The sequence below is a fragment of the Anoplopoma fimbria genome, chromosome 20 (assembly GCF_027596085.1).
Source record: "Anoplopoma fimbria isolate UVic2021 breed Golden Eagle Sablefish chromosome 20, Afim_UVic_2022, whole genome shotgun sequence".
Classification (NCBI taxonomy): domain Eukaryota; kingdom Metazoa; phylum Chordata; class Actinopteri; order Perciformes; family Anoplopomatidae; genus Anoplopoma; species Anoplopoma fimbria.
Genome location: NC_072468.1, coordinates 5,938,305 through 5,951,401, shown reverse-complemented (window position 1 = coordinate 5,951,401; position 13,097 = coordinate 5,938,305). Strand labels below are relative to the sequence as shown.

Genomic DNA, 13,097 nt, shown 5'->3' with positions numbered 1-13,097 from the left:
GTGCCATTTTTAAAAAAGGACTGACAGTCTTAACAAACCTCCACACTGAATTTTACAAAGAGGATTTGCCTGAAAAGGGAGCTTAAACAAATATATTTTCTGCAAAAGAAAAAGCATCAGGGGGGCAACAACTCACATAAGAGAAGTCATATACAGACATTCTCACTGCTTCATTATTCATTAATAATCATTCTTAGAATAATGACATGCCTTGGAAAAGGTAATGAAAAATCATAAGTCTTTAAACACTTTTTCTAGCAGGTTAGCAGTGGAGGGCTTTGTGAAGCTAGTGCCTTATTGGTGAAATACGTTTCTCCCTTGCGGCATAAAAAACACGCCTGTCTCCGGTCTCAGTTGTTGTGCTCCAGATATCAACTGAGCTTCTGACAGGCAGGAAATTTGTTACTTTGCTGTGAAATCCACATGGGATTTCACTGCACAGATACAGACACACACTGACATATATTAATGTTGTTATGGCCATTTGAATCCTCCTCCTATTTTACATACTTTTACATATTTTGTATTTTGCACTTATGCTGTTATTCATGTGCTGTCTGAGATATAGAAAAAAGGTGCGATAATTTCGTATTATTTAAGACCAACATTTGAATAAACACATTAGACTGACTGACATAAGATTGAAAACATAAACGAGATTGCACTAATAAAACTAACTCATAACACATGAACTGGCATACTATCTGTAATTAAGTTTGTCGTGAAATATGTGTAATTGCTCATTTTCTAAAGGCACTGCAAGGCATTTGAGTGCCAATGAAAAATCAGCAACTATAAATCACTTGCCCCTTTAGAAACCTCGTTCACAGAGACATAATGCCAGAGATGTGCCTGGGAAAGGGCTGAAATAGTTGGAGGAATATGGAGGGTTATGAGGCTGACATCCAAGAGAAACGTTGCTGAGGAGGTTATGGTTCTCTGTTACAGAGTTGTGAAATTATTTCTCTGGGTTGAGGAAAAACACAGACATCATCCGTGTAATGCCCCTCTGCTAGTGGAGGCCTCCCACTCACAAACTCTGCAGAGGGGGTTGCACAAAAAAACAAACACACACATACATACTAATGTGTTTCTCAATCTCTCTTGCTATAGCACAAGCACACACACACAAACACACACACACACACACACACACACACACACACACACACACACACACACACACACACACACACACACACACACACACACACACACACACACACGCTCTTAAACACTGTTTAATAGTTTATTGCGCTGGTGCTTCCCACATAGACCACAGCTGATTCAAGGAAAAGCAGGAGGAGGGATAGCAGTGGGTGGGGTGGGGTCAGACAGCTGCTGTGTACAGTTACCATGGATACCTTTGTCTGAAACCGTCAAAATGGGAGGAGAATTCAGGGATGGGATGAGCAGTGTTATAAATTACATTTTTAAGATTTTTTCTGTTTTTGTCTAACGAACAGGTTACCAGAGATTTACCGTTATCACAGTTTTTGTCATTATTAATAAGTGTATCAGACAAGCATCATATGACCCAAGACATGACAGACATGGCCCCACCCTATATTGGGAAGCACACTTCTATAGATTATTATGCGTATACGCCATAAATATGGATTATTGATAATAAATATGGAGAACTGGCAAACAGTGAAGCTGCATTGCAACACTACACACATTTCACACAAGCATTTCTGGTTTGGGGGTTTGGCTTAAACAATTGTGGAATAAGTATTCAGGTTATATGCTTAAGTAAACGTAGCAATACCACAATGTGAAACTACTCCATTACAAGAATATTTCCTGCAGTATTTTTACTTAAATATACTTAATGTATCAAATGAAAAAGTACTAATTAGGCTGAAGGACCAGTGTTAAAATAGTGTATGCTATTTAATTATTATTATTGCTGTTGCTGCAAGTAGTTTTTCATGTAATATGTCAGTCGTATTTATCTCGGTAAAACTTACAGTTTTAGTAACTAGTTTAAGAATCTCCAGTATCTCAAATGTAGTGGAGTAGAGGTATCAGCAGAGGAAGTAGCAGAAAGGCAATACTCCAGTTAAGTAACTCAAAAAATGTACTTAAGTACAGCACTTAAATAAATATACTTAGTTGCTCCTAGCACTGTTTTTTTTTTTTTTTATTAGTGTGTTAGTGCAATCCTTAATACTTGGGGCTGCCTGAGTGTAACAAGTTTTGATAATATACCAAGACAGTACCAAACTGGTGACCAGGAATTAAAGTTCAAATATTCCCATTAAAACTTTTGAGTGTATATGTTTCCCTCCTCACTTCATGAAACATGATGAAGTTCTTCATCTTTTCCATAATTACAGTGGATAGTTAAAAAGGTGGGGAACATAGTGAGTGTACTGTAACTAACTGTGATCCTAATTTACTGTTATGTAACTATGGTGCCCTCTAGTGTTGGAAACCCAATTTGCACATATGTTACCATTATTGTCCTTTCAAGTCACCAATTTAAAAACATAGTCTGATCCACATAGAATGCAAAACAATCTACATTTTTGTTAAATACCCATGACATTTACTACATTATAAAGTAGAGGAAACCAGCATTTGTACAGGCATTCAGTTTAATTGAATTTGAAGACAGTTCAAAGTAATGATACTTAAAAAAAACACAAAAAATAAAAACACAGAAGCAGTGTGGACGTTTAAATGTCCAAGCTAACAGGATGGGAACATTCCCAAATGCGCAGTGTACAAAATATCACAATGTAATATGTACAACACAAAAAGAACACAAATACACAGACAAGCACTCTCAGTAACATGAAAATTGGTATTTACACAAAATTAAATAGAAATAAAACAATAAATAACATCAAAGATGCATTGATAAATGGATGACATGAAGCTGGATTTGCTGACATACAGCCGACGACTGATTTATACTCTATATACTACATGCAGTCTTCAAAAGACAGTCTTCAGCCAGTATATTAGCAAACACACTCACAGCACAACAATCAGCTTGAGACTCGGGATCCGACTGTTCCTATGCAGCCATTCTTGTTTTCAGTCAGTAGATGGAGGCGTTTCATAAGGAGTCAGCATCAAGTCACTGAGATCCATCGTTCTCGTCTCTGTCTCACAGTAAAATCTTCAGCCAGGGGTTTCTGTTCAGGTCCACACAGAGAAAATGACTAGTTGACTGAACACAAGTGTAGAGGCATGCATCACTTAATGAATGGAACAGAACAGTTTTGATGGAAGATCAGCTCATATTATTTAGTGATCTCACTGACATGGTCCATGATGGTGGCGTCATCAAACAGGCAGTAAAACATCACCAGGTTATAGATTTGACATATTTCAATATAGCTGATATTTATAATGTGTGGAAATATTTACTGAAGTTGGAGGACCAACCCATCGACCCAGCGACCAGAAGAGTCAGCCCTTCGTCCCGCTACTGTGGGCGGGGGGAGAAAGAGAGCGCTCTATATTCAGAAATCATGTGAATACGGGCTGGTGCACACTGGTCGGCTTTGAGTTTGATGTTATCATTAAAGTATAAATCAATGAAATGGAATATGCTGCAAATAGCTTTTTATGTTTATTTATAATTCATTGAAGCTACTAGGTAGAGTTCACAGTGCATTGTAGCCATTTAGTTCATCTAGAGTAACATGCAGTAACATGTTCCATCCATGCAATGAGCCCTCCACAAGATGGAATCTAGTTCACTGTATTCATGTCCTTTAGAGCGTTTATAATGAACAGTAATATTACCTTCAGTTCGCTCATCCTAGTTCCATGACAGTAGCATCCCATCAGACGAGGCTCCTTGTATGGCCCCTTGGGATTCAGCCAGAGACCACTTTCCATTCAGGAGAAGCCCCCTTGTGCTCCGGACCCATCAGCTTCTCATACTGTGTTGAATATAGAGATGTTGGAGTGGGTCAGTATTGTAGGCAACATTGTAGCCATCAGTGCAGGAGGGCACAAATGGAAAGTACTTAGTATTTTTTCAGATTTTATTAAGAACTGCAGTGCATAATTAACATAATAGCTGCAGGTATAAGTATATAAAAAAAATATATATATATATATATTCCGCGCTAGACATTCAATATGTCTCAGTCATGAGATCAAAACAAAAGTTTGATTTAACGAAATTTGAGATGGTATGTGCTTGTTTTGTATTTGTGTATCACGATATCTTGGTATAAGATTTCATGAGAGTACAATTCTATTGAATGACAATTAATCAATATATTGAATTACTGCAGAGCCCTTTGGTGCAAAACATTTTGGACTGTTTCTGCTGAAGGAATCCAAAAACCTAACTAGCACCACCTTTTCTTCACTGTCGGACACTGAACTGGTTTCTCAGTACCTCCCAGCGATGGCGTCAACTTCATTTAAGATATGACATTGCAACTACAATTTATGTTGCTTGTCTTAGTCTAACACAAACAGTAGAAAATGTAACGTTAGTTGCAGAGTTTGATCTTGCTTTCCACTTGTTATCTGCAGACGTGTGTGTTTAGCAGGGTAGGCTGTTTTGCATTACATACATGACGCAATGTACATTTAAACACCTTCTTACATGTGATAGCATCGCCACTGGTACTCTGCCGCTGTGCGGACCGGTGGGCGCATGCGCATAGCACCGGTGGGCATTAACTCACTCTGTGACGTCAGCTCCGTGACGTCAGCTCCGTTGCTTTTCACTTCCCTCCATCTGAATTTGGATCGTCATCGGAATCACGTGACTGTAAACAACGTATTGGAATTTGAAAAGTTTATGACACCAAAATGAGAAGATCAAAGCCATTCATGACATCATTTTTGGCTATGACGGTTTTCTGGCTTTGATATATCCCTTATAATACTCTTGAAAACCTTTCATTACTTCATTTCAACAAACGCCGCCAACGCTAACACACCATATAACTGGTTAGTAAGTTATATCGGAGAAGTAATGGACAGACACACAGATACAGCGGAGGATCTACCTGAGCAGGCTACCATGGATCCTAAAAGTGAATGTACAAAGACAAAACAAATGTTTACTGCAGGTCAAATTCCAATGATTTTGGAATTATATCGGAAGGCTGATGCTGATGGCGGTGGAGGACTGGACATAGATGAATTTTGTGAAGGACTGAAAGAGATCTTCGGTACAGACAATGATGAAGAACTCACTGCATTGTTCTATAAGATTGACATAAACTGTGATGGAACTGTTGACCTTGGTGAGTTAATAGAATACCTGGTTTGTAGAAATGAGGCTTCAAAATGCGTGGATCAGAAGAATAATGTATTTCCCAAAGCTATCAAAGTGAAACCTGTAAATCACTTTAAAGAGATTGTTCAAGTGATATTCCGTCCCTTCGAAGATGACAAGAAACTTGAACGTGAATCTGATGTTCACAAAGGGCAAATCAGGACTTACCAGAGAGGTCAATACATCTCCATCAGCTCCGATGGTATCTTAACCCTCTGGTCTGACAGATTTGACGAATCATGCCAAAAAGCATTAAACCCCAAAAAAATGGCGCATCCATTCTCGCATGAGAAGAAAATGCACATAAATGGCATGGTGTATATCAAAGAACTCAAACAGGTAGCTGTCTCCACTTCTGAAAGGGAAGTATTATTCTACCGTTGCAATGAATTCCCAAAGCTGTTTTCAATCAGTCACGGTTTAATTGTAGAGGACAACACAGTGAGTGCCATGAACTACTGGTCCAATGGCACTAAAGCAGTGTTATCCATAGGTGATGTAGCAGGTTTTTTGTATGTTTTGATCTCTAACAACATACCGGAAAATGGCCTCTTCAGCAGCGACGCGTACGAGGAAGTCTCTCTGCGGGATTATCCAACTCTTTATGTTTCAACCCTGTTAAAAAAAACCTCTAAAGACTTCCGATGTGTTAAAATCCCCATTTTCAATGACTACTGCACTAAGATCCAATACTTTCCATCAATTGAGTCATTGGCCATCTGCGGTAGTTCATCCCAGACAATGGTCATGGTTACCCTACCCAAGACACACGGAGCTAAGTTCCCTAAAAAAGTATTTGAGAGCACTGGAAATAAGGACTTTTTTACCTGTGTTGAATTCTCAGTTTTGACTGGGCATCTGATGACTGGTGGTACAGATGGCTTGCTGCGGGAGTGGTATCTCCACAAGACCATGTCATGCAAACAGTCATTTGCAGGACACGTCAGATCCATCACCCACATTAACCTAAATCCCAAAGATCAAGTTTACGTCACTTTATCTGAGGACAAAAATGTTCGTGTGTGGTCCGAGGAACAAATGCTGCCTTTGCAAAGCTTCTACATTCAAGGCATGGAACATGGCCCTATCTCCAGTATGTGTTATAACAAATACAACAATGAGTTAGTCCTGGCTAACTCCCAAATAGGAACATATCTTGGAAGAGGAACAGATGTTTTTCAAGAGGCATTAACATCCCATGACAAGCCCCTGTGCTGTGCTCTCTATCACAGCATTTACAAACAGGTCATCTCTGTTTGCCAAAATGGTGTGGTGACCGTGTGGGACGTATTAACTGGAAAGGCCGCTATGCAGTTCAAGTTAACTCCAGATCAGCATGTGGGGCACACTGCCATTGCATTTGATGAACCACAGCGCAGACTAATCACAGTTTCTCAGGATGGGAAATTGAGGCTGTGGAACTTTAACAATGGAAATATGCTTGCCGTTCTTCCTGTTACCTTGCCAAAGGAGGTGACCGGTATTGTCTGCTTGAACAATAGGGTGTTTGTGTCGGGACGGAACTCCAAGATAATTTATGACCTGGATATGGAGGGATATGACAACAGATTTTGGGAGCACGATTATTTAAACGACGTTTCCTCAATGGATGTGCACGAAAACACACTGATTACTGCCTCCGCTAATGGAAATGTTGTTATCTGGGATTGTGAGACTGCTGAGGTTCTCTGCTGCATTAATGGCAGAAAGAGCCCACGAACATTGATGGCAGGCAGAAGACAAAAATGCCTGACAAAGAGCCTGTCTGTTGAAAAGAATCCCAAAACAGGCTTGACAAGGAATCTGCCTGATGAGAAGAATCCCAAAAAATCTCGGACTAGGAACAAGACTGCTGTGAAAGCCCATCCTCTTATAAAATGTCTGCAGAAAAGGGATGTCAAAGCTGACACAGCCACACTGCTGACTTCTGCAGACGGCTACATATGTGCCTGGTCTGTTAACATCAAGGGAGGTTTGCTAGGAAAGTTCAGGGCAGTGGATGAGGAAGGTGCCTTCATTACCACCATGTCCACTGATGTCAAAGAACATATGTTACTGACTGGGGATAGTACTGGCAAGATTTGTCAGTGGGACATTCAACAATTTGGGTTCATGAAACAGGCAAACAAAGGGCCGTTTGAGGTTACAAATGGATGGCGCGTGTCATTGGCTCAACTTCCTCTGTTGGGCTCCTGGCAATGTCACCGTACAGAGGTGGTGAGTGTTCAGTGTGACCCAAGTTGTAAAAAGATCATTACTGCAGGGTTGGACTGCAACCTCCACCTATGGGAAAACACAGGCTCCCACATAGGCCTCTTTGGGAAAGACAAATGGGGTGCTACGCAACTCAGCCTTGAGGAGAAAGCTGACCAGGAGGAGATAGAAGGAGAACCAGTCCCAATGGTGACAAGATACTATCAAAAGCCAGTAATGGAATTATTACACGCATTAGGGCCCACATCACCTATACCAAACTTAGACAAGCTCTTTAACCAAATTGAAAAGTTAGCCAACCCATCTCCAAAATTAACTGAAAAACAATTGATGGCCAGATGTACACAGGCCATGAAGATTAAAGCAGGATTTGACTTAAGAAAAGACTTGGGCCACTTGCGATTTCTGTATAGTGAAGCGTACAAGCATGCAGAACCACTAGCAACTATGTTAGCCAAGTATGCCAAACCTAAGTCCCGTTCCTCACGTCGCTCCAGACAGCCATCTTCTAAAGAAGTCCACCAGGGGTCTGAAACAACATCAACGTCAAGTTCACCAAACACCAGCAGGACCTTGGACTGCTCTAATGCTACAAACAGCTCAACAGACATGCAGCATTCTGCTAATACAGTCAAGCAGGGGGCTGCACACCATTCAAAGCAGGTCAGTTTAACCCCCATCTCAGAGAAAGTGCAGCTCACTCATAGTCGGACCCAGCTAAAATCAAAGCCGCCTCCGACACCTTTCATCAGAGGTGGCACCGACCCTAAACAAAGTTCTCCCCAGGCATTAAACCAGATTAGGTCCAAATATGGACGTGTGCTCAAGAATCAACAGGGACACACATTAAAAGACAGCGTCCTCACACCAAGTCCACCAAACACCTTGTCAGGCAAGCAGGAGTCTCAGCGAACATCAGAGGATGTACACTTTCCACCCATCCCTGCTAGAGTTCAGCTCACCCATAATCAGACCCAGCTCAAGCCAAAGCCGCCTCAGAACCCACTCATCAGAGGTGGCACCGACCCTAAACAAAGTTCTCCCCAGGCATTAAACCAGACTAGGTCCAAATATGGACGTGTGCATAAGATTCAACAGGGAGACACATTAAAAGACAGCGTCCTCACACCAAGTCCACTAAACACCTTGCCTGGCAAGCAGGAGTCTAAGCGAACATCAGAGGATGTACACTTTCCACCCATCCCTGATAGGGTTCAGCTCACCCATAATCAGACCCAGCTCAAGCCAAAGCCGCCTCAGAACCCACTCATCAGAGGTGGCACCGACCCTAAACAACGTTCTCCCCAGGCATTACACCAGACTAGGTCCAAATATGGACGTGTGCATAAGATTCAACAGGGAGACACATTAAAAGACAGCGTCATCACACCATGTCCACCAATCACTCTGCCAGCTATAAAGACCTCACCACACATGCAGCTACCAGCAAGTACAGTCAAGCCGCGGTCCGTACACACATCAAAGCATGTACGCTTACCACCCATCTCTGAAAAGGCTCAGCTCACCACAGGCTGCAATGCTACAAAGGGCTCACCAAGAATCAGCAGCGGAAGACATCACAAGACGAGGTCCCCTAACCATCTGCAACAAGCACCACCATTTCCAAACACAGGCTCAGTTCATGTTTGAACCAGAAGTGGTTCAAACATGAACTGAGCCTTTTTGGGTTTTCTCCGCGTGATCCGGTTTCTCCCACAATATTAATAATAATAAACAATTAAAAAAATAATAATTTAATGTTAACTTCATAACTAATATGACCTTATTTAGTATTCCTGAAGTTGGCGTGAACAAAGCTCCTTGGGGCCATATCACTTCCCATATTTAAATGTATACAATTATTAAACACCTAAACGGGGCAGGGAACTTGTGACTTTAATGGGCTGAATGGGCATTTTCAATAGCCAGCACGGTTTTCACAAAATTCCAGCTGACATTTTATCTTGAGAGTGGATGAAATCACAGCGATGTGTTGAGGAGTTGTAAACTCTTCTTTAACTGTTTCTAGACTCCCACAATTTTCACTCTTTATACATTATTTGGGTAACATTTTATAACAAATCCCATGACTTATAGTATAATTTTCCCTAATTTACCGTGTAAGTCCTCTGAACTTGTGCAAATCTGTTGTACAATGACAAATAAAAACCCTTGTAAAAGTGTTACTTGTTACCTTATATGACCTTGTTTAGTAAACCTGAAGTTGGCGTGAACAAAGCTCTTTGGGGCCATATCACTTTACCATATTTTAAGGTATAAATTGATTAAACACCTAAGCCGGGCAGGAGACTTGGGACTTAATAGTCAACATGTTTTCCAAAAAATTACAGCTGACATTTTCTCCTTTTACAAAGACAGTTTCAGATTTTATAATGGGATGGCAATTTCAGAGGGAGAGTGGGTGAAATCACAGTGATGATTTGAGAAGCTGTAAACTGTTTCTAAAATTGGCTCTGACTCCCACAATTTTCCCTCTTCAAACATTATTTGGGTAACACTTTATAACACAGCCCGTGACATATAGTGTAATTCCTGTCATTTACTGTGTAAGTCCTCTAAACTTACGGTGTAATACTGTCTTTTGAATCAGTAGGCTGCAGATAAAGTACTTACTGGTTCCTACAGGTAGGCTACTTAAATGTCGGTACAGAGGAACAAGGGAGTAACAATTAGCCATGTTTGAAGAAAGGAGAAACTGATTTTCACTTTTTATGTTTCCCTACTTTAAATGTACTTCATCATTTACAAACAGTATTCTTTTATTTTGTTGTTCTTAAATTGAGTTTTTACTGTGTTGTTTTCCTTTAATTATTAAATTATGGTGATAGAACAGCTAATATCTCAGTTCTCTGACTGCACCAAAACTTGTCATGCTTTTAATCTGGCTTCATCAGTCAGGAAACGGGTTGCTTTCCAACTTCATGAGGGTTCCGGGACAGAGGATGTCGCATGTGTACAGATTGTAAAGCCCTCTGAGGCAAATTTGTAATTTGTGCTTTTGGGCTATACAAAATAAATTGAATTGAATTGAATTGAATGTCCTTCCCACAAGGACCAGACCAAACATGTATTATTATAATCTCACCAACCGCAGCCTTCACCTATGGGGGCCCACAGGTGTTTTAGTGGTTGACCAATAAATACACTAATACATACGTACATCAGCCCAAAGATGTTATAAACCATTTATTAAATGATTATATTCCACTTATACAGTAAACGTGTATCCCATCAAATGAGAGCATGATGTCAGCTGAGACATACATGTATTAGGCGTTTAAAGGGTTTCTTCTCTCATGTATCATATAAAGTCTCAAATGGCAGACTCAAATTGTGTCTTTGCAGTCAGTTCAAACACTAAGGATCTTCCCTTAGACAGCGAGTGTTGTTATTGAGCTCACAGTCAAAATGATGGGATCAGTTAGTAGTGTCTGAGGTAAACCACAAACACTGAGCCAGAGCATGATGTTTGAACAAAAAGACAGTCTTCAGCCAGTATATTAGCAAACACACTCACAGCACAACAATCAGCTTGAGACTCGGGATCCGACTGTTCCTATGCAGCCATTCTTGTTTTCAGTCAGTAGATGGAGGCGTTTCATAAGGAGTCAGCATCAAGTCACTGAGATCCATCGTTCTTGTCTCTGTCTCACAGTAAAATCTTCAGCCAGGGGTTTCTGTTCAGGTCCACACAGAGAAAATGACTAGTTGACTGAACACAAGTGTAGAGGCATGCATCACTTAATGAATGGAACAGAACAGTTTTGATGGAAGATCAGCTCATATTATTTAGTGATCTCACTGACATGGTCCATGATGGTGGCATCATCAAACAGGCAGTAAAACATCACCAGGTTATATATTTGACATATTTTAAAATAGCTGATATTTATAAAGTGTGGAAATATTTACTGAAGTTGGAGGACCAACCCATCGACCCAGCGACCAGAAGAGTCAGCCCTTCGTCCCGCTACTGTGGGCGGGGGGAGAAAGAGAGCGCTCTATATTCAGAAATCATGTGAATACGGGCTGGTGCACACTGGTCGGCTTTGAGTTTGATGTTATCATTAAAGTATAAATCAATGAAATGGAATATGCTGCAAATAGCTTTTTATGTTTATTTATAATTCATTGAAGCTACTAGGTAGAGTTCACAGTGCATTGTAGCCATTTAGTTCATCTAGAGTAACATGCAGTATTATTATATTCCTTTATTGATCCCCATGGGGGAAATTCGAGTGTATACAATCACGTAGCAGAAAGGCAATACTCCAGTTAAGTAACTCAAAAAATGTACTTAAGTACAGCACTTAAATAAATATACTTAGTTGCTCCTAGCACTGTTTTTTTTATTTTTTTTATTAGTGTGTTAGTGCAATCCTTAATACTTGGGGCTGCCTGAGTGTAACAAGTTTTGATAATATACCAAGACAGTACCAAACTGGTGACCAGGAATTAAAGTTCAAATATTCCCATTAAAACTTTTGAGTGTATATGTTGCCCTCCGCACTTCATGAAACATGATGAAGTTCTTTATCTTTTCCATAATTACCGTGGATGGTTAAAAAGGTGGGGAACATAGTGAGTGTACTGTAACTAACTGTGATCCTAATTTACTGTTATGTAACTATGGTGCCCTCTAGTGTTGGAAACCCAATTTGCACATATGTTACCATTATTGTCCTTTCAAGTCACCAATTTAAAAACATAGTCTGATCCACATAGAATGCAAAACAATCTACATTTTTGTTAAATAACCATGACAGTTACTACATTATAAAGCAGAGGAAACCAGCATTTGTACAGGCATTCAGTTTAATTGAATTTGAAGAGAGTTCAAAGTAATGATACTTAAAAAAAACACAAAAAATAAAAACACAGAAGCAGTGTGGACGTTTAAATGTCCAAGCTAACAGGATGGGAACATTCCCAAATGCGCAGTGTACAAAATATCACAATGTAATATGTACAACACAAAAATAACACAAATACACAGACAAGCACTCTCAGTAACATGAAAATTGGTATTTACACAAAATTATAGAAATAAAACAATAAATAACGTCAAAAATGCATTGATAAATGGATGACATGAAGCTGGATTTGCTGACATACAGCCGATGACTGATTTATACTCTATATACTACAGGCAGAGCAAAGTTATTCTTCATAGTGGTATAATATACAAAGTCACTATAGAGGTTCACAAGCTCCTTTTGTATATATATCATAACTTTTATACCTTTAAATCCCAATTTCCCCTGATAAATTTTCATTCAAGCCAGATCAGGACAGAGATTAAGCTTGAAAACATAGGCACAAAAAGATATTTGACTGAATATGTGAAGAAATGGTACTCCAGGTAGGCTCAGTTAACTTGATAAAATCTTTCTGTCAGCTAGTTCTGAATTCTCCACCACTACTTTCTTGTTCAGCACACAAACATTTTCACCAGCATATTAAGACAAACAACGACGTCAGATATAATAGAAAAAGACAGGTAAACATCTGCAAAAACAAAACTCCACCAGCTTTCTGTCAAAACGGGAAAACATTGATATAATCATCAGAACCATCAGTTCTCTGGATAATATTC

General features: G+C 39.9%; 1 protein-coding gene across 1 annotated transcript; it reads left to right on the top strand.

The window, feature by feature from the left end:
* The first annotated feature begins 5,068 nt into the window (after positions 1-5,068).
* LOC129109220 (WD repeat-containing protein on Y chromosome-like) lies at positions 5,069-9,130 on the top strand. Its single transcript, XM_054621241.1, has one exon. The coding sequence runs from the start codon at positions 5,069-5,071 to the stop codon at positions 9,128-9,130; it is 4,062 nt and encodes a 1,353-aa protein (XP_054477216.1).
* The last annotated feature ends 3,967 nt before the right edge of the window (positions 9,131-13,097 follow it).